We start from the raw sequence: 23,307 nt of genomic DNA on the forward strand, positions 1-23,307 counted from the left end.
CCAGCACTCCCCATTGCCTTCCCTCTTTTTTTCCCTCCCTAGTCTAACATACTATTTAACATAATAATTGTTCTCCTCTGTATATTAGAAAGTAAGCAGGGAATTATCTTAGTTTTGCTCACTGCTGTATCCACAGTGCTTAGAAGAGCCAACTGCACATGGGAGGCACTCAGTATATATTCGTTGAACAAATGAATAATGGTGCTAATGGTGTTTAGGCACTTATGCAAACCCACATTCCTGGTTCCCATTAGTGCTTGACTTTGGGAAGTCATGGATGAATCCTGCTGTTATTGGTTCTAAATTCTTCATCTCCTTAAAATGATTTCTCTGTCAAAAACAAGCTACATTTGTAGGCTCTGTTTTCCTCAAGTTGGGCAATCTGGAGCTAGTTCTGGCTCTTGTTAAGCATGTTTGTGGTTGCAGAGGAAAATGAATATTTCTCACCCAAATGTTGTCATGTCATCATCTCTGTCTCGCAACCAGAGAAACAGATGTTCTGTTCCTTGACCTCAGGCTAGTGGTTACAGTCTGGGTGTTAAATATATTTTACAAAACTGCATTTGCACATGCAGGGCCGCTGTTTCTGTTTAACTTTATATAGTCAGAGCTCAGCAAGCTTTAGGAAAGGTTCAGTTTGGGGGCATTGGAAGTATGTTTGTCTATATGTAGTTTGTGTGCGCACATATACACACACATATAGATCCGTACATTTATGTATCTAGCTAGCCAGCTATTTATTGCAAAACACACATTTATTTCGAGATCAACACTTTTAACCATGACAAAAAGTAGCCTTAAGAACATTGCCAAGAACAATTTTTTTCTTTCCAGAAAGTGGTTTTCATCAGATGATTTTTAGAAATAATTCAGAAAAATCATACTGCTGTATCCTAGCAAAGAGGATTATTCATTTATTTTTTTTTTTTCCAAAAACGTTACATACCACTCTGGGCCAGACGTGATGCTGAGTTTTGGGGACACGGAATGAATATAGAGTTTTGCTCTTCCAGGCAGCTTGGTTGTTAGGGATGTCTGATGTAACCACAATATACTGAAGGAAAAGGCAGTGGCCCCAGTGTTGGGTCACTTAAGCTATGGTCCTGACTGTCCCCCAGTGTCACCAACTTTGGCAAGTCACTTCTGTTTATAGGGCCTCAGTTTCTTCTGTAAAATAAGTATTGCACAGGTGATTTCTAAAATCCTTTTTAGCTGCTTAAAATGGCTTGGGGGGTGGAGCTCAAAGACACCAGTATGATTTCTACACAGTTTTTGCTACCTGGTGATCCTTTCAAGCATACCTCGTGAATTCCTCTGCAAACATATGATGGGCAGCACATGATCTGTTGTAAGGTTCAACATCTTTATAAAGTGATAGTTTAAGTTTTGAATTTCTCATGAGATTCAGATTCCTGGGTGCCGGAGGAGAGGAGGATGTTGAGAAGAGCTTGTGCGGTTGATGGACCACACTGACTCTTGTAGACAGATCACCATGCCAAATGTCACGGTGGTTAGTGCCTGTGGTCATTCTCATAGTAGACCAGTGTCTCGGCCTTGGCTCTCTCTGAGTCACCCATGGAGTTTTGTTTTGTTTTTTGGATTTCTCTTTTTCTTCTTTCTTTCTTTTTTCTGTGTTAGCCATGTACATGCTTGAGCCCACCCTGAGCCCATGACATCTGAATCTCAGAGGGTAAAGTCAACATCTCCATATGTGATGGATACTCCACCAAGTTTGAAAATCACTCTAGATAGACTTATGGAAGGGCAGTGTGGGAGCAGTGACCAGCCTGAGTAGGCACACATGCTTCTCAGGAGTGAGTTCTTCCACAGTATTCTTAGAAGTTTTGGTAATGACCAGTGTTTCTGAGTAAGATCCTACCTACATTATTCTAATCACTAACCAGCTTTAATCCACTAAGGTTAATTTTGACTTCAGAATGTTCCTTTTAAGAGCCTCTATAACTCTTACTGTTAGTGGAAAACCATGTCATTTTTTATTAGTTATAGGATAAATTGAAGATGATTAGATGAATAGCTTTCTTTCTTTTTCTTCTTTCTTTTTTTTTTTTCAAAAAAAACAAGGATCTAGGAGGCCGGCCCGGTGGTGTAGTGGTTAAGTGCGCGCGCGGGAGTTTGGGGGTTCAGATCCGCGGCGCAAACCGACACATTGCTTGTCAAGCCATGCTGTGGTGGCATGCCATATAAAGTGGAGTAAGATGGGCATGGATGTTAGCCTAGGGCCAGTCTTCCTCAGCAAAAAGAGGAAGACTGGCAACAGACGTTAGCTCAGGGCCAATCTTCCTCACACAAAAAAAATAATAATAAGGATCTACCTGAAGTGTGAATTGATTTGGGAAATTTGACAATGCACAACAGTAACATTGTCTTCATGGTTCTTACTAGCAAAATTGCAAGAAACGGTTTTAAAAATGGCTATTGATATAAGGCATGGCTAATATAGTTGAAGTTTGAAAATATTCCAATTTCTAATTGACAGAAGAAGAACTGGCAACTCCTCCGCTAGATGGCATCATTCTTCCAGGAGTGACAAGGCAGAGCATTCTGGACCTGGCACACAAATGGGTGGGTGCCTTTGACATGAACAACTTTTATAAGCATGAAACAAAAAGTAATCACGATAAGCTCAGCTTAATGTTGAAATAATATCCTGTACTTCCAACCAATGTTATCTAATCTCTAAATCTTAACTTGAGTGAGAAGAACTCTTCTGGAAGGACTGTCTTGGCAAGACTATCAAATAAGTATTGTTTATAGGGAGGGCAGAGAGAAACCAGTTTAGCAAGCTGTCCTAGTGAAGAAGTATTCTAGTACTAGTCTCAGGCTTTATACCAAGTTTCTCCTACCAACTCACCTGGTTTATACTTCAGTCCTTGACTTTTAAAGTCTGAGGGCATCGTTTTCAAATGGCAATGATAAGTAGTTCTTCCCTTTATTTATTCCGGTGTAACCATGCTTGTCATATATATTAAAGAATTTTACTGACATATGAATGTCTACTAACATAACATTATTAGTCTGGCTGCCTTCTTTCTCTTTCCTGCCCCCTGTCCTCCCAAATTCACATACATACTTATTTTAAAATCAAAACATGCAAGCAAATATAAAGTTGTGTTCAGTAGACTTTCTAATCCATGTGACACAGGCAAGCATGTTCAACCATTCAGTATTGGAAATGACATAACATTTTCAAGATGAATATTGAATGAGTTGGTTATCTGGCAAAGGTTCTTGGATGGAACTTTTGACCCATGTGTTAAAATGGTCTCCAAGGGACATGAAAAGGTTTTGAACATACTGTGGTCAAACGGTACTAATAGGACAAATGTTTAGAAACACACACATTATCTAGGAGAGTGCAGTTTCTCTGGAAAAGGCTTTGGAAATAGAGGAAATGTACTATAAATAATTCTACAAAACCCCAAAGTAGACAAGACCCAACTGCCACATGCTGGCTGGCACGTTGGGCATGACATTTACAAACTGTTGGTATAATTTCAAACAGCTTGCCCTGTCCTAAATATGTTTGCAGTTGGAAAGATGTATTTTCGAAGCTCAGTAATTTTTGTTTTATTAAAGAAAAAAATCAACCAAGTACAGAAGGTTTGATGACAAGTTGCAAGTGGAAATGCTTTTCCCCACTAATGATTTGCTAGCATGAAAAATAGGTTATTATGGAGGAAGTTTTTTCTTGACTCCTTAGCTGTAATTTATTTTAAAACCTTTTTTAAAACAGTGAGACATAAATGCCAAGAGGCATGTGGGGGGTTACCATTACTTGCCAGACAGGGAAAATTGTCCAAAGATAAGTAAGGGTGAGCAGAGTAAAAACAATTCTGTTTATTTACAAGAGATTTTTTTTTTCCTTTTCCAGAACACAGAACTCAACTTGTTTTCAGTTAACTTGGCCAATTTTCTGGAATTTATTTATTTACCTTTGAACGACATAATTGCAATTGCAGACTGAGATCAATTGAAACTTGCAAAAAGCCATATTTCGATTGCAGACATGTTTTCCTACCCTTCCAAATATACTTACAGCATGATGCATTCTTTGAATGTTTTGAATCTTGACAAGGGCTGTGATTTCCATTTTTATCTGTTGTGGATTTGTAGGTTTTAAAAAATACTCTCATCTTATTAAAAAAAAAATCTGTCCATTCTTGGTTGCCTTAATTCAAATGGCCTGTTGACAGACTTTGAACTCTAACCACTAACATAAAAGAATGAGAATTTGACAGATTAAAGAATGAGTACTAAACAGATAGTTCAAACATAGCTTAAAAGCATCAGAATTCTTTTTTCCACTTCATATCTTTGAGCAAATAAAATGTTCCAATAGTCCAGCAGAAGTCGATGAGCTTATGCCAATAATTCTACAATGAAACTCAACCTAATATGATACGAAAGAGAAGGAAGAGGATTACTGCTGTAAACTCAACTGAATCAGTGAATTTAGGAAGAAAAAAAATACAGTTTCTTAAATATACTTTCAATCTTTTAAAACAAGGAAATATTTCAGATATTTTAACTCAGTCTATGTTTTTACTCCATAAAAGGCACAGTGAAAAGAGGACCAAGTTTGGAACCAGTCAGATCAGACCTGAGTTCAGATCTAGTTTCTGCCATTTACTAGCTGTGTGGCCTTAGGGATGTCACTCAACCTCCTCGAACCTTAATTTTCTCATCTGTAAAATGGGGATAATAATACTCACCTTAAAAATGAGAGAACTTGGTGTGCAATGGGTGCTCGATAAATGGTAGCTATAATTATTAATATTATATAATATATTCCCCTTTATGATAAATAGGGTTTAAAACACTGTTAGCATAGAGCACACATTAAGTAGCGTTTGAGGTGCATCAACTTGTGAGACTTTAGTCATGACAACAAATAAAAGGCAGGAAAAAAGGTGTGTATTAAAATTAACAGTGAATTTTATAGTGAAAATCTTATATTGTATATTCTTATCATCTCATTTAGAGATGCTGTGATCTTGACGTAGGTTTTTAGAGATGTTGTGACCCTGGAGCAGGTGGCTTAACACCTCAGTGTATTTACCAATAAGATGGTGTTGCTGTCTCCAGCTTTCCCTCTAAGGATGATTATGACATTATCTGAGTTTAATCAGAATGTAAAGTAGAAAGGTAAGGACTGCAGGGCTCTTTTTGCATGCCTTTTCCTTGAAAAAAATGTATTTTTTAACTTTATGTTCCAAACAGGGTGAATTTAAGGTGTCAGAGCGGTATCTCACCATGGATGACTTGACAGCAGCCCTGGAGGGGAACCGAGTGAGGGAGATGTTTGGCTCTGGGACAGCCTGCGTTGTTTGCCCAGTTTCTGATATACTGTACAAGGGTGAGGTAAGACGGTGTTTCTTCACTTCGTGTCATTTCCAAGCATTTGCCTGTAATTTAATTTTTTAATGTATGAATGAAATGCTAGTTGGACCCAGGATACGGTGAATTTTTTTTTTTTTTATAACTTGGCATTCTGTTAACTGGGGCAGTTTGTCCTGGTGAACCTGTGTTAGCAAATTACTTACTCTCCATCTTGCCAGTGATTTTGTGTAAGTTCCAACATGGTGGGAAGTCAGTTTTGTCCTTGGACAAGTATCATGTTTGCCTTCTGTCAATTTAGGGATTGGAGATGTGTCAACAGACTTCCACTCATTTCTCTCTACCAGCTCACTAAGGAAGATTCTACAAGTAGTAGTTAGATTTCAGTATCTGGTTTCCAAAAGTAGTTGCAAACGACTGGAGTGGGAGTGGCAAATAGTTACAGAAAATTCATTTGAATGATTAACACCTACATTATTTATTATTATTATTGCTGTTATTATTATTATTTAGACCACTTGACAAAAATTTTTCATTTGGCAAACCTGATGCATTTACTAAAATTTTCCAAAAGGAATTCAAGCATTTGGTCGGAAATTTTCTCCTCCCAGTGAATTAGTCTGATTTTATGTGTGTTGTACTCCCATGTTTTGGTCAGTTTTTTTGCTTTCCTCTTTATAACAAAGCTCCAATACTTATGATTACCGTCATCTAACTTAATAACCTGAAGGCGTGGCATGTGGGTATTACTCTTAAAATGTGAATTGGCTTAAGTTACTCATACTAAGTACAAATTCTATTGGGTTTTAAATTCCACATTATAATTATTTTTCCTCAGCTGGTTGGATTGACTTTTTTCTGCTGATTTTGATGGTGGCTGCTTCATTGCTTGAGATATTTTAACCTGCTTTTAGGTGATGGTTCCTGACCTAATTCTAGAAGAATTATTCTATTATATATCAATACTTGTACTGATTCTAAAGCTGCTGTTTCATATTTTGCTATGGTAGTATCTAGGTAATATATGATTGGTTTACTTTTTTAATGAACTAAGGTTGTCATTAGGTCAGATTGTTTTAAGTCCAATTATTATTTCACCTCTAGAAATAAAAAGTTTATAAAGTTTAACTTTTGTGTGTGTGTGTGTGAGGAAGATCAGCCCTGAGCTAACATCCATGCCAATCCTCCTCTTTTTGCTGAGGAAGACTGGCCCTGGGCTAACATCTGTGCCCATCTTCCTCCACTTTATATGGGACGCTGCCACAGCATGGCCTGACAAGCAGTGCATCAGTGTACGCCCAGGATCTCAACCCGGGCGGCCAGCAGCGGAGCACACGCACTTAACCACTATGCCACGGGGCCGGCCCCCAAGTTTAACATTTTTGATGGTCTTGTTTCAGGGGACTTTTAAAGATTTTATTTATTTATTTTTTTCCCCCAGAGCCCCAGCAGATAGTTGTGTGTCATAGCTGCACATCCTTCTAGTTGCTGTATGTGGGACGCGGCCTCAGCATGGCCGGAGAAGCGGTGCGTCAGTGTGCACCCGGGATCCGAACCCGGGCCGCCAGCAGCAGAGCGCGTGCACTTAACCGCTAAGCCACCAGGCCGGCCCTCAGGGGACTTTTAAAGCCAAAAGTATATCTAATTATCCTATTATCCTGAAAGGTATAATAGGAAAAGTGAGAGCATGGACTATCTCCTAAAATCAAACTATCAAAGGCCTGCAAGCCAGGCATGAATGGGCATGACTCATATACGAATTAGGATCATGAAATCTCTCTCAGCCCTAAATTTAACCATGCTATCCAACATGGTGGAGGTTGTGGCCCCTGGAAGTTTGGCTTGGAACAGACATAGGTTTAGAAGCCCCTTTTGTGACAGCAGAGACTTGCTTTAATTTACATCCCTGAAATGATGTGCTTTAATTTGTGGCAAAATATCTTTGAGTTCTCATTCCCTGCAGAGAGAGTTAGATGTGGAGGCCAATCATTCATCCTTGGAGATTCTCAGAATGCTGGAAGAGGTAGGGTTCTTTAAGTTTAGCCACTATTTTAGGTACCTCTAGCTTCTCACTGATTCTGCAAATCAGCCTAAAGACTGACGTAGAAACCAGTTGTGCACTAAAATCAGTTGGTAGGCAATGAACCACCTATCATTGGCTAGTTAGTTTTTATTCAGATTTGGAATGGAAAAGAATCTTTGGTATAAGGAGCTAGCATACATAATCAGGTCATCAAAGTGTCATTCTTTATTTCAGCGGAATTTCCTTAATATCTAGAATTGCTGAGTGTCTTACTTGTTGTCACTGGATACATGACTATCCTCAAATTATCTTGTGCCTGGTTTTCTTCCATAGACTGTACACATTCCAACTATGGAGAATGGTCCTAAGCTTGCAAGCCGGATTTTGGACACGTTGACTGATATTCAGGTAAGGGCTTCTTTGTTTTAAAATGTCGCCTTGTTTCCATCAGAGCCTAGAACCAAATCATGTTTCAATACACAGAAGAGAGTACTACAGTTTGAGGTTAACAAATTAAATTTACGGAAGGTATTTCTGATAGTATGTGTCAGCAGGAGCAAAGCAGAAATAGGAAAGAAGATGCATGTTTAAAATAAAAATAAAAGAAAGAAAGAAAATATTGTCAGGGACTCCAAATTAGTTAACATTTAAAAAAAATATATATATATAAATTTTGATAACATTTAAAAATCTCATTGAAAAGTATAACATACTTTTATAAAAGAAAAACATTTGGAAGTAGAAGAAAGTACAGAAGAAAACTGATATTACCTGATTCCAACACTGAGATATAACCACTGTCAATTAATTCATTAATTAATTTGTGAGGAAGATTGTCCCTGAGCTAACGTCCGTGCCAGTCTTCCTCTTATTTTTTTTACGTGGGACGCCGCCACAGCATGGCTTGATGAGTGGTATGTAGGTCTCTGCCTAGGATCCAAACCTGCGAACCCGGGGCTGCTGAAGCAGAGCCTGCAAACTTAACCACTACACCGCCGGGCTGGCCCTAACCACTGTTAATTTTTGATCTCAACTTTCAATATTGTGTAAGCATTTATATATTTTTAGATAGATATTTTTTCTAACAAAATGGGATCACACATCATTTTGTTACCTGCTTTTTTTCACTTAATAAATCATTTGCTTTTTTCATATCAATAAATAATTTTCTTAATTCCATGTATAAAGTTTAATTGAATTCCATTATATTGATGTGCCATAATTTTTTTTGAAGAAGAAGATTGGCCCTGTGTTAACATCTGTTGCAAATCTTCCTCTTTTTCTTTTTTTTTCCCCAAAGCCCCAGTACATAGTTGTATATCATAGTTGTAGAGTTGTAGCTCTTCTATGTGGGACGCCACCTCAACGTGACTTGATAAGTGGTGAATAGGTCTGCGCTCAGGATCTGAATCGGCGAACCCTGGGCCGCTGACCGAGCGGCCGTTGAACGAGCAAACTTAACTGCTATACCACTGGGCCAGCCCCCAATGTGCCATAATTTTTTAAGAAAGCTTATTATTGAACGTTTATGTTATTGGTAATCTTTCACTATTATGAACAGTGCATCCTTGATTATTTCCTTTGGGATAAATTCCTGGAATTGTAATTGTTGGGTCAAAGAGTGTGCACACTTATTTTTTTTATGTTGCTAACTTTGTTTTTTCTATTTTTTCTGAGCAACATCTATAGTAATGTTTCATCAGGCAGTTAAGCATCTTTCTAGGCAGGCATATCAAATACTAGGTAACCTGAGTCACCTGTAAAAGAGACTTCCGTAATTTGCAAACACTTCACAAGTTTTTGGAGGATTTTGTTGAGCCCAATACCGTCATTGCCAGTCAGTGAAAATAGCCACGGGGAGCTGAGATTCGTTTTGAAACATGAAATAAAGTTTTATAGTTTGGGTGACATCAGATGGTGCTGGGTCTTAAAAAATAAACAAAAATTTAAAGTTGGTTGGGAAAACAGCAAGCCCATACAGAGCAATCGAGGTCTTTGGATAGTGATAAAAGTGGTATTTTTTGAAGACTTACTCAGCAACTTTTATGCAAAATTTATAATATTAAAAGGAAAGAATGATTGTGGTCTTTGAACCAATGAGTTGTCTTACTTCCAGTTTTCAACAAAAGTTTTCTATAAGAATCTTCTGTAACCTAAATAAAGAAATATCTTAATATTGGAAGATTTCAAATTTACTCAAAGTTGTTTTCTACTTTCGTACATAGAAACAATTAAACGTAACTTGAAGAAATTTAATACAAATTTCTGCATGGATGGTGCAGGTATTTTTATTTTTTTTAGAATTGTCTGAGTAAATCTGATGAAGTTACTGAGTTATTAGTGTTTTACTCAAATAAATAAACAGAAATAAAACAAAAAATATGTAAGTGGTTAGGTTATGAAAACCTTTATCCAAAAGAGAAGTTGAAAGATTTTTAAGAGGGGAGGAAGTGTGGTTATAGTGATAAGAAAGGAAGATTACTTGGGAAAGTTTTCTTGCACATGTTGTATAGAAGAGCTTGTTTCATTCTATAGCAGTTAATATACAAAACGAGATTTCAGGGTTACCTCTTGGAGAGTATATGAAATAAGAAAATTTAAACTTATTTGATTTGGTTGCAAAGGATTAAAAGAAAAGGAAAAAGTAGTCAACTAGGCTGAGTTAAAAATCAAATTCTATTAAATTTGAATTGGAAGAAAGATCTAAAAGTAGAGTGTTTGACACATAATCATGCAGCTTTGGCTAAGAAGGCAAAAGCAGAAATGTGCGTCGTCACTATCAAGATGGTGACAAAATATATGTATCAGAACCCTAAAGTCTCAGTAAAAGAGAAGCCCAAAGACATATTTTTCGGGCAAGATGAGAAGTCATTACAAAAGGTCTCAGAAAGAGCTTTTCTGTTGTTGTTGTTGTTGTGAGGAAGATTAGCCCTGAGCTAACATCCGATGCCAATCCTCCTCTTTTAGCTGAGGAAGACTGGCCCTGGGCTAACATCCGTGCCCATCTTCCTCTACTTTATATGGGACCCCCGCCACAGCATGGCTTGACAAGCGGTGCATCAGTGTGTGCCTGGGATCTGAACCTGTGAACCCCGGGCCGCCGCAGTGGAGTGCACACACTTAACCGCTACACCACTGGGCCAGCCTCTCAGAAAGAGCATTTTTAAAAGTAAGATTATGGATGGGGCCGGCCTGGGGGCATAGTGGTTAAGTTCGCGCACTCTGCTTCGGCAGCCCAGGGTTCACGGGTTCAGGTCCTGGACGCAGACTTATGCACTGCTCATCAAGCCATGCTGTGGCAGTGTCCCATATACAAAATAGAGGAAGATTGACACAGATGTTTGCTCAGGGCCAATCTTCCTCACCAAAAAGAAGAAAAACAGTAAGATTATGGAAGCCAAGAATGTAGGTGACGGAAGTGAATGTTTTTTATTCGTTCATTCAACAAATATATGTATTGGGCACAGAGTGCCAGAGGCTGTTCTAGGTGCTGGTAATATAGTAGTTTAAAAAGGGACAAAAATTAGAGAAGTCAAAGCACAGTGATATAGAAGGACAAAATAGATACTCAATTTAAATGTGAGACTATGTGAAAAGGTTTAAAAGTAAAAGATACATGTATATAAAGCAAAAAATGAGAAGAAACATAACATTTTCCTCTTATCTTTATATAGTCTCTGTATAACTTAGTGCCTATGGCTAAGATGAAGTTAATAATTTCTCTTTTTACCCTAGGTAGTAATGTGTAATGGTAGTAACACTAAAAACTAACGATCCATTCAGAGCTCCGTACTGAGCAAAGAAACAAAGGGGTGCAGTCGCAGGACACGTAAGATAATACAGTGATTCTGAATTAAACCACAAACCAGAAGCACCGACTGTGCTCCAAATTGTTAAGTAACAAAGGACCATCCATTCGGAATCTAAGACCACATCTTTCTTCTTCAATTATTTTATGCCTGTGGCTATGGAACCTAAAGTTTCAAAATTATTCTCTTACAAGATGGCAAATTGGTGCTGTCAGCCAAGCTACTAGGTTTCTCTCCAAGAAAAATAATTTAAGTAATTATTGAGAGAAAAGCATAGAATTGCGTCATGTTTTACATTTGATCTCTTTGACATTACATGGAAATATGGCTGTTTTCTCCGAAGTGCTTTGGTAAATTGAAGAGGAGAGCAACAACAGCAACCCCGAACCCTCAAGATTCTTGCCAGTGTGACCTAGAGGAAAAATTCCTTCGTAACCGCAGATCTGATTTTCATTTAACTTGTGTACTTCTGTATATGAGTAAGAATCTCTGAGGTTAAATTTTCATCCCATCTGGCTAATTTGCCATATAGTTCCCTGGTCTTAGATTGCCCTACAAATACCTCTTAGGAGGGGAACATTTTATATGACGGTTTCTTTTTTTTTCTTTTTTTAAGCAACAAAGAAAAACACTTCTGTGCTCATCCTTAACCAAACTTAAACTTGGAGAACATTTGTCGTGTTGCCCGTGTTTCTTTTCCTCTCCCATTACTGTTTGCTGTTCCAGTTACTCACCATCATATTCTCCTTTGCTCCTGCCATTTGGGGTCTTCTCTGTTCTCCAATATCCTCTGCTTTCTCCCTGCCTTTCTGTACCTTCTGCAACTTGCCCACTTGATAAGGTATTGGTTGTCCTTCAAGACACATCTCCTTTAGGAACCTTTTAAATCTCTTGAACAACATCCCTTTTCCGCAGTGCAAACACATTGACCTGCTTACATGCTGCTTCTTCCTCCAGCTTCCAAAGTGCCTGGGATTATCGCATATGGCCTTTAAATTATATTCAAGTTAGTCACACACTTGTTTTTCCTTTAGGGTTATTTGAATGTCAGAATTGCCTTATTCTCTTTTTGTAACCTCAGTATTCTGTACAGGGCCTGGGCCATGGTACATACTCATACTCAGTACAGACTCATAGTACATACTCATACGTATTTAGTTTCTTGAATAAAGGAATGAATGGGTGAGTGAGACACCCAGAGCAAAAAATGTGTTGTTCTTGTACATTAAAACATTGTGAGAAGAGGTGGGAGGAAGGTCTTAAATAATGTCAAATTATTTTTCAAAAAAACTGTCAGAGAACCTGACTTATATTTTTTTCAAAATGAGATACACATTGAGACTGCTTTCAGGATGAGATAAAAGCTGGAACTAAGGTCTTAAATATCAGGGGTCATATGTTTGAGCAGCTAGCAGTGCTACTGTTGAGGGTCAGAAAGTGGAAGTAGTGATTGCAAAGACCAAGAGGTGGATGGTCTTAAATAGTTTAGGAAAAGGAAAGCCCGAATGGGATAGGAGCAGGATCTGTATTGACTGCAGGTCACCAGATAGAATAAAAAAATCTGTTTTCTTACTAGTGGCTACAGCTTTGCAAGCACCAATGACCGTTAGTGGTTATTGTAGTTTCCTTGTTTCCAGTGGAATAGCTTCATGACTTTTAGTTAACGTAAGAAGTTAACGAGCCCCACCCCTTTTCCCTGCCAGTGTCCAGAGCTATCCTTTTCTGTGTGCATGCTAAGTGAACATTTCCAGATTGCCTTGATGACTCAGTCCTTTGACCAGCTTCCCAGCCCCTCCTTGTCCCCTAATAACGCACTTCTCCACGTGTTATAGGAAAGTTTTGCACGGCCGTTTAATAGGATTAGAACAAGAATGACAAATTATTACCTGGTGGGCAGCACTGAGTATATTTTTATTGGCTTTGTAGAGAGTAAGTGCATGACACGCAGGTTGTCCTTTTGTGTTGCTAAGAATTTTATACTGAATGTAAAAGGCATTTTAGCAAAGGCCATGTAAAATTATTGTGTACATCTAATATAAAGTAATGAACTTGTCATTAATCATGTTTTGGTTTAGTGTTCTAACCGGAATTTGCAGAAAGATGAAAATGCTGCACATCGTACTGATTTTTCCACATGGGCTCAAAATACCATCCCACAGGCTCAATCTGATTTGCCACATTGCTTTGACCCCATCTTTGATTCTAGTGAACAAAGTCAAGTAAATGTGACTTTACGGCAGGCCTGCCAAATGTTGAAGGTGTGTGGTGGGCCCGCTGCTGTGGTTTTGTAATGACACTGACAAGGATATAATGACATCCTCGCCCATGTAGACATGTTTTCTCTTTCCCTTCCTTCTCTGGACACCTGCTCTTGAGGAAAGAATATAATTTCTATCTCTGCTAAAATCTGTCATCTCTATTTTGAATGATTTTGCCTTGAAAAATTAAATTGAATTATCCATCAGTTAAATGAAAAGTTTGATTGCTAACTGCCTAGGTCTAGACATTATGAATTGCCTGTAATATCACATCTCTTGGTTACATCTCAGAATGCTGTGATTTTACATAAAAGCAAAAATTGTAGGATGAGTGGGGTAAAACTTAATACATACTATGCACGTTTGTAGAGTGATAAGGCCTATAACTATCATTGTAACCAAGATTGATTTTTGACTTTATAAAACTAAGACAGCTAATTGAAAGCAATTTACTTTAACTAATGAGATTTAAGATGAAATTATAGTGCTCATGAATCACAATTATGTAGATCTCCTGAAATGTCAATATGCTGACACTTTATTATTATTAATGGCAAAAGTGTATAACATATTATGGGAATCCACATAAGAAAAATAAAACACATATTTTGCTCTTACCTTAAGTCATGTTGACACCATACATACATCAGGCAGAATTTGGAAATGTTTTATCCAGCATTCATCATGAATCAAGAGTCAGTAGTGGGAGGACATGCTCTTTAGACAATACCTTCTGATGTGGATTAAGGAAGTCACTTATAGTTATTGGGCTTCCTTCATTCTCCTTTTCACATAAACCAGAAAGTGGGAGGTAGACCCATTCTTGGCTCCCAGTATTATCACCAATTTGAGCGATTCTGCTCTCTGAGGTCTTGAAAGCTCTTTAAGAGGAACACAGCACATGGACGGTGTGATACAGGAGAAATAGCATTGGACAGAGGCAAGAGAACTGGGGTTGTGGTTAAGAGTTTCCTAGAGAGCCAGCCCTGATGGCCTAGTGGTTAAAGTTCAGCGCTCTCACTGCTTGAGCAACCCAGGTTCGTTTCCCGGTCACAGAACCGCACCACTCGTCTGTCAGTTGCCATGCTGTGGCAGCAGCTCACATGGAGAACTAGAAGGACTTACAGCGTAGGATATACAACCATGCACTGGGGCTTTGGGGAGGAAAAAGAAAAAAAAAAAGAAGAAGACTAGCAACAGATGTTAGCTCAGGGCAAATCTTTCCCTGCAAAAAAAAAAAAAGTAGTTCCTAGAGCCTCCTTAAATGTAAAATGAGAAGCTTGGCTTAAAAGTTCATTGCTCTTGACACTTGATTTTTAAGCAGCAGAACTTTCTACAAAAGAACTCTTTCCTGGAATCCCAATATACAAAACTGAGAAAAGTGGAATCGTTCTGAAGTAAAGAAGTAAAATCCAGAGCCCCATTTATTTGGCTCATCCAAATAAAATGATCATTTTAGATGACCACTGAGGTTCTTTCCAATTTAGAAATTCTGATGTTTTGTATTAATTTCAACCAAAGTTATATAAGGACTAAAGAGCCAATTCGTGTGAAAAGGGGACATCCTCTGATTTAGGCAAACTTAATGGCATACTTCTCTGGGTCGGGGAGATCTGTTCCAAGTCAGTCTCCACACACATGGCTGTGTGAACATGTGGAGGGAAGTCCAGATGGTGGTCACGAACGTGGAATTTGATGTGAGAGAGACCTTGGCTAGAGTATGGACTCAACAGTTTACTAACCACAGCCTTGAGTAAATTATATAATCTCCCTAATATTCAGTTTTCTCATCCATAAAATTAGACTGATAATGACATCTACTATCTGGGGTTACTGTGAGGATAAATGAGGTAATAAGTCTAAAGCTCTTGGGGCAATGATGTTGGCATGCTGCACTTGCTCAAAGGGTGAAAGCTCGTTTAAACACCGAGATGTTTGTTGACTGAATGATGGAATGAATATAGAACTGGCTTTCTGTTTCTGACATGTGGAATATCTTTCTGTTTCATTTAATTCAGTTTTAAATATTAAAATTTAGGTTTGCTAAAGAAAACTATTTGCTGATGTAAATAATCTGATCATAGTGTAGTTCCATAACTTTTGGAGAAATAAGAAAATTTGGGATGCTGACATCACACAAACAACTTGCATTTAGAGAACAAAGTTACTGTTCAGATCCACTGGGCTTGTCAATTTAATGTTTTTGTCCATGAATGTAAAACGCTCTTGAGAAGTGGGATTTTAGAGTAGTGATTCTTAAACTTCTCCGTCAGAATCACCTTGCTGAAGCACGAGGTGCTAGGATCCATCCACAGTTTCTGATTCAGTAAGTCTGAGGTGGGGCCTGAGAATTTGCATTTCTAACGTGTTGCCAGGTAATGCTGATGCTACTGCTTTGGGGAATAGACTTCGAGCATCACTTCTTTAGAGTAAAGATGGCAGTAGTTAAATTCAGTTATGTCATTTGCAGAGCAGAAGCTAAATACAGAATGGTAATGAAAAGGCGTGTACCTAAATATAAAAGGGCCCTACACCAACTGTAAACTTGAGTTCAACAGTAATTATAAAATTTGTGATTCTTTCCAAGTATTTAGTTGTTTCTCTCTAATCTTTTTAATGTGAATAAACTTTTTTTTTTTTTTTCTGATGAGGAAGATTGTCCCTGAGCTGACATCTGTGCCAGTCTTCCTCTATTTTTTTTATTTTCCTCTATATGTGGGTTGCTGCCACAGCATGGCTTGATGAGTAGTGTAGGTCTGTGAACCCATGAACCCCGGGGCTGCTGAAATGGAGCGTGTAAACTTTAACTGCTAAGCCACTAGGCTGGCCCCTGAATATACTTTTAATGTTCAAAATAGAAGTGAATTTTTTGTACAACCTTAGTTGTATTATTGTTAATTTATGAGCTATTTCTGCACTATTCAACTTTTATACTGAAACGTGTTTTCTTGCTTTTATTGTAGTACGGAAGAGAAGAGAGCGACTGGACAATCGTAGTATCCTGAATGGAAAGTACAGGATATCATCTGTGTGCTATTGGGACAGACTGTTGCATTTGAATTATGATAAATTTCTTTGGCTACCCATTTTTAGTTGTGCACAATGTAGTTTGTATTATCAGTGTTCCCAGGGTGGTTGTTTCCTCGTGCCAGAGCAAATGAATTACAATCATTGAATTGTGTTTTGTAAAGTTGAGAATAGATGCTTACCTGACCTTCTCTTAGAAAGATGATAATGTAAGCCATGTAGCGTAGAATTTTCCTCAATAATCCCAGTGCCTCCCTTAGTACTTCACTCAGATACAAAAATTTTTGTTTATTCTTTAGTATAAGTTATGTTCTGCTCCTCAACCAAATGAGGTTTTTTATGTTTCAAAGCTGATTTGAGTAAATTTCATAGGTAACATTTCCTGTGACACATCTTCATCCTCAGAAAGTGTTTTATTTTTTTAAAATCAAGACTTGGAAGAACTGGATTTCCTCCCATCACATTTTTTTCCAGGCCCCCTATGTCTATAATAAGGTAAATCTGCCCCTTCTTCCTGGTGTCACAGTCTACTCCAAGCTCACTTTGTGCATCAGCAAGACCCGTGCACATTTCCACCATTGCCCTTTCCACGTTGTATTGCTGTTGGCTGTTTGTCAGGCTCCACTACAAGACCGAGGGTCTTGTGCCTTAGACATCTCTGTATCCCACTGCCTGGCACATAATAGGTACTCGGTAAATAATGAATGAATGAACATTTACCTTCTATAGAAGTGTACCTTCTTTGTTTCTATATTATGAAACCTCTTTATTAGAATTTGTGATTGATTCTGACATTGTGTATATTTACCTCATATTGTCTTTATTTTCGAAGGACTGCTAAGTCATTAGAGATACTCAGAGGCATAATTTGTTGGAGGAGTTATTTCATATTTGAAGACTGTCTTGGAATTGAAGTAATAGCTCTAGGGAGGTCTTGATATCATACCAACCAAATGGAAATGACATATGTTAAGTGTTAAATACATATATGTTAAGTGTTAAGAACAAAATAATAAATCATTATATTTAGTTTTTTTGGCAGAAGGCAAAGAGGTATACTCTAGTTTTTATACTATGGTTTTGTATGTGATCATTTCTGCTGAATGGGGATTGGATGAGCACATGGTTAGGGTACAGGGAGAGCAATTACAGAAGATATTTTCCTCGTTTAGGAGCTGTGAGTTAAAATCATATCCTGGTTTATCTAGGGGAAAGTCAAATCTTGATAGAAAACATTTACCCTTGAAAGGTCAACTCTCAGACACTATATTTTGGTTTCCTTCAGTCCTGATAACTTTCATCTTGCTGATCATATTTCATTCTCTTTTCAGAGCAAGGAAAAAAACATTCTTAAAAGTTTAATGTGTTGGAAAAATTTCCTTCAGGCATGTAGCAGCACATAGCAAATGGAGCTTTGATTCTTTTCCAAGACTTTTGGCCATCGGGTCTTTTTAGATAGGAATGGTAAAGTGAAAATTAGGGAAGTATAAGATGAAAAGGAATGTTAAAAATATCTTTTAGGGGGCTTTTAATTGGTGATCTGAAATCTTGGGAGAGTCTTGTTCTTTTCAGGCCTCGGGTGCTGTACACATCCTCTACACACGTTCACCAAGGAGCATTCGAAGGGTCTGTGTTTGCCTTGGCTAAATCCGGTGACCTGTTTTTAATATAGTAGTCTAGAAAAGTCTTCTAGGTAATTCTAACCTGTCAAGTAGCACATAATAACTGGACTCATTCTTATGAGAAATGGAAATCATTTGTTTGCCCCAATACGTTTTATACTTTGCATCTTTAAATTTAGTATGGCAGGACATGTCCATTCTAAAAGTTAGAGAACAATATATCTTGACATTATGTCTGTATGATTTCTTTCATCAAACCTTAAGAGTATTTTAAGCCCTTCCTATGAGACACAGTGAAGACTAAGGATATACATTCTAAAAAACTAGAGGTCTCCTAAAACAGAGGACGTAATCTGTCATTCTCGTGTAAGTAATAAGACAGGAAATTGACCTTGACACTAACTTGTTAAATAGATTTAAAAGGAACATCTGCACATCTTTTTTCCTTGTGCACTATTTGTTTAATTGCAGTGGATTAATACAGCAAGAGTGGCACATTATAACTAGGCAATTATCCATTCTTCGAGATTTAGTTATTGTAACACTAATTGATCATTTAAGGCGTAAGATAGTCTAGCATTAAGAACATGTGAGGCTAATCTGCTCAAAAAGATCAACAAATTAATATTGTTGCTGATATTTACATAATTGGCTGCAATTATTTAATGTTTAATTGGGTTGATCAAATGAGATTCAGCAATTCACATGTGCATGAATATAAACAGAACTGGTGGCACTTAAAATGATAATGATTAACTTATTTTGCATGCCTCTTCCTCCTACTTTTTTCAGTTTTCACATTTCAGACCAAGTTTGTCAGCTTTTTCCAAAACACATCAGTAGAAACCAAGATTTTAAAACGAAGTGTTCAGACATAGACAAAACCAGAGCATTTCCTAAAAATATTTGCTATTAGAAATTTTCTTTGTTACAGTCATTTATTAGGGATTCAACTCATGATACGCCAAAACAAGAGTCAACTTCAGGGATGTACACCATGCTGTCTAGTACCTGCAGCTGGCAGGAATGAATAAACTAATAATACCTATTTTAACTTGGCTTTCAAAAGTACAAAGGAAAAGTAAAAGGGAAAGAGAAATAATTAAGAAACCTTGTTAGAGATTCATGTTTTTTTCTAGCTGGTAAACACCCTCTGTTCTTTTCTCAAAAGATTGTCATGGGCCAGCCCCATGGCGTAGAGGTTAAGTGTGCGCGCTCCGCTGCGGGTGACCCGGGTTTGGATCCTGGGTGCGCACTGAGGCACCGCTTGTCAGGCCATGCTTTGGCGGCGTGCCATATAAAGTGGAGGAAGATGGGCACAGATGTTAGCCCAGGGCCAGTCTTCCTCAGCAAAAACAGGAGGATTGGCATGGATGTTAGCTCAGGGCTGATCTTCCTCACCAAAAAAAAAAAAAAAAAAAAAGATTGTCATACGAAAAAAATAAGACCAGAGGTAGCAGCAAGAAAGCACAGTGTAACATCAACTATATGACATGCAATGTCGTCACTCCTGAAGATAGGGAAGCCTACATTATACACCCTGGGTTAAAATTCTTCATCATATCAGTTTTGTTGCTTGATATAATTGTACCTAAACAACTGGTCTTGCTTTCCTCGAATCAGAGCACTCTTGGGCACTTGAAGGCCATTAGTGAGTATGTCTTGGTCAAAAGAATTGTAGGAGACTTTTATTAAAGGTGCAGCTTCAGCTCTGCTTTAGGGGGTGTGTGCTATAAAATCAGCTGCCAAATAAGCTTCTTTATTTTCCCTATTCCCAGTCAGTGCTCAATCACTGTATTCTTTTACCTTAAAAAGTTTCTTTTTAAAATTATGTGTTCAGTTTACCCTTATGATTGAGAAAAATGTGTTTTAAGCAGAAAAACAACATTCGTTCGCTTTCATTGAATGATATTTTCTAAAATATTTAGAGCAATAAATATTCATCAGATGCACTAAAGCAAAGGGGTTAGAGAAACATTGTAAGGGTCCCTTATTTCATATCCTGATTCTAAATATGATCAAAGAATTCTTCTTTGTAATGTGGATTTCTTCTTATGTGGATATGCAGAAACGCAAGTTATAAATAGTAATGCTGGCAAGTAATTTAGTGGACACTTTTATAACACCTGTCACTTTGTTTTGCCACAAGTAGAATTTGTTCAGCTACCTGTTTTCCAGATGTCTCCCCCCAAAAGGAGGCAAAGGGTACCAACTTTTCAGTAAGTATTACCTCTTGATCAATACCATGGAGATTATAATTAATTTGATCAGTTAATTTGGTGAATGTTGATTGAGTGCCCACAAATGTGTATCTAACACAACTAGCAGTAAGATTTAGGAAGTTAGTTTTAGAAAATAAAGAGTATATAGACATTACCCTCATGGAGTTTATACTCTATTATATAAATGAATTTTTAGGTATAAAAGCAGTGTTTAATATAGTTAGATTATAAGGAGACGAAGACCAAAGCACATCTCTTATCAAGAAATCACAATGAACATTTTCATCTCATTTTTTAAGGAAATTTATTCTATTTTTCATTCCATTTCCTCTAGTGCGAAACTACTCAGTCAGGTTGGTATTTAGGGGTTATTCAGCCACTGCCTACGTGGTGTGAACTACCTCCTGGTTTGCTGCTTACTGCCAACCTAGTACATTTGTTAGCTGCGTTCTTTTGGAGCAATGTTAAGTTGTCATAGTACATCTGACAAAAGAACACCTCAAATTACAGCATCCTTGCTGATCTTAAACAAGTCAGATATTATTGAAATAAAGAAAATATTCCTAGAGGGAGTTTTTCTGGGAAATGTCTATTATGAATCAAACTGTTTTGAATGTTAGCTTGAAAATGATGGATCCAGCTACTCAGAAAATAACACATGAAAGACTAACTTTAATATAACAATTTTTCACGGTTTGAGGCTTTAAAAGCAAGGCCATTTAAAGTATTACAAAGAGATTCACTTTTATCATTGCCAAAAAGCCCTTTTAAAATACAAAGGTAGAAGAAAGTGATTTATTTTTCATCTTCAGCATACATACCATAATAAAACTCTTTTCAGATATTAATTCGGGGAGGTTGATAAAGAAACATATCAACGGGATATAGTCGTGTTTGTGGGAAAATAGTTCCCTGGATCAGATATATGTAAACATATTTGCTTTAATGAATGGTAAAAGCATGAAATTCAGTCTTAGAAAGAAAATGAAGTGGTCTTTAAAATCTGCAGGATACAAGTATTGAAGTTTTAAGTAATCTTATTCTGTCTGAAAGTATATTTTTCATACCACAATAGACCCAGTTAATAAGGCCTGAAACTTGAGTTGCATAATGGTCAACTTAGGGAATCCACTGTTGGGATGGTAAGAATTGATTATAAGCTGTGATGTGGAAATGAATGAAAATGTAATTTCGTTGACAGATTCTCTGCACATCCACTCACAAAGGCTAGGTTCCTTCTTAAGCATTATTGAATTATGGAGAAAATTTTAATTAGAGATATCAAAGGAAGAACAACTGAAGTAGAGAAAGAAAGGAATGATAGAGGGGGAAAAAAAAATCAAACTTGCTTCTGTGTTGTCTAAAGGAGCTTTTTCCTTACTCTGCCAGCCATGGGGATCTTTCAACATGGGTGCCAAATACAAATAGTGCCAATTAGGAAGTGACTAAGTATAGTGGCCAGTTCATCAGATACTAGAATTAGACCATGATCTTAAGGTAATAATTTGAGGGTTGTGTTAACATGGAAACCACTTTAGATTGCTACCCATTTGGATAAGACTTCATAATTGCATAGTCTATAAGATCTGTTGTGTCGTTTCTTCAACCATTTTAAGATTTGTGAAGCTTCTTGAAGCTGCATAGAATAAGTGACAAGAAGTAGATTATGATGTTATTTTCCCTTAGAAATACTATTTATCACCATCACTCTTTCCTTGGGGAAGGCTAACTGATGTGGAAATTAGTTGAATATTATCATTTAGTTTTTAAATGAATATTACCATTTAGTTTTTAAGTGAATATTGTCATTTATGGTCATTAAAGTCATTCTCAGGGTTAAGAAAGGAATACAAATATCTGCCTCAATGTCTACTTCATTGATAAGTTTTTGAAGAATGCAGGAATTCTCTCAAGAGTATGGCTGGAAGTAGATTTTGAATCAAGTCTTAAAAGTAAGCTAGCTCATCTGTATGCATCTATAAATTCTGTGGATATTTCCCTGATAACTTACGAGAATGAATGATCCCGCAATGCACCCAGTTAGCTAATACATGGAATCTAACCCACTGTTGTGAAGAATTTGTGCTTACTTGATAGGGTGGCTGAGAGAAAATGAGTAGTTTGAGAAAGTAGTTTTTAAATCAGAGTTTATTGATAGAAACATGAGAATATCAGCTTAACTATGGAATTTTTAGAACGTGTTCTCTTACGTCTAAATCTGATTGTAATGAAAAACCCCAGCCATTGCTAGTCTCAAGTTTCTCTAGTTGTGTAGTGATTCTTGAAATTCTCTTTAAGAAAAATCAAGTAGAAAGAAAGAAACACTTTGGAAACAAGTCTTGGCTTTCATGAAAAATTAAAGGTTATGTTAAAAGGATTTAAGCTCACTAAAAGTGTATTTATGGAAATGTGGAAAATACGGTGGATAAAGGAAACTACCTCATTTTTTGAAGGTTTTGTAGAAGCACAATTAAACATTCTAAAATGGCTTTGTTATATATGAACCATCTGGTGTGAAAGAACTCTATATTTGTAATGTCTAAAGGACCTGGAATAATTGTATTTTGCTGGCAACAGACACATTCTTTATTGTTTGCTGGTTTCTCATCAAATCTTTAATTATACACTGTTCCTATCATCAATAAAACAACTTAAAGGAATCCTGTTTGTGTAGTGTCTTGAAATGGGTATTGTTAGATGCATGAAATAATAGCGCTTAATTACCATTTTTATGATGTTCCAAGGTTTTTGGTCATGGGATGTAAATGTAGTGTGGTATTTTTAAACCAAAATGACGTTGAGAGAGTGAAAAGAATTGAGCACACCAGAAAGAAACCATACAAGGAGATAGAGTCTTCATATGTCTTATATTTTCAAACATTTGGGTGAGAAGTACAATGGGCATTTAACAATTGTTCTTTCCCCTGGGTATGGCTCTGTCTCTAGTAAAGTTTAGCTTTGTCTTTGAATTTTGCACCGAAGGAGAGG

At 37.2% G+C, this 23,307-nt stretch overlaps 1 protein-coding gene across 7 annotated transcripts in view; it reads left to right on the top strand.

Annotated features, from left to right (window-relative positions):
* BCAT1 (branched chain amino acid transaminase 1) overlaps positions 1–22,979 on the top strand; it is a 100,134-nt gene extending 77,155 nt beyond the window's left edge. For 5 of the 7 annotated variants that reach the window (XM_058558645.1, XM_058558647.1, XM_058558641.1 and 2 more), the window contains 5 exons: positions 2,498–2,583; positions 5,242–5,382; positions 7,322–7,381; positions 7,715–7,789; positions 16,412–22,979. In XM_058558645.1, coding sequence (XP_058414628.1) covers positions 2,498–2,583; positions 5,242–5,382; positions 7,322–7,381; positions 7,715–7,789; positions 16,412–16,453 — 404 coding nt within the window. In that variant the 3' untranslated portion in view covers positions 16,454–22,979. The remainder of the gene's footprint in view (positions 1–2,497; positions 2,584–5,241; positions 5,383–7,321; positions 7,382–7,714; positions 7,790–16,411) is intronic. The other 2 variants (XM_058558643.1, XM_058558644.1) reach the window with 1 other exon arrangement.
* Positions 22,980–23,307: the final 328 nt, after the last annotated feature.

Source organism: Diceros bicornis, chromosome 17 (genome assembly GCF_020826845.1).
Source record: "Diceros bicornis minor isolate mBicDic1 chromosome 17, mDicBic1.mat.cur, whole genome shotgun sequence".
Lineage (NCBI taxonomy): Eukaryota > Metazoa > Chordata > Mammalia > Perissodactyla > Rhinocerotidae > Diceros > Diceros bicornis.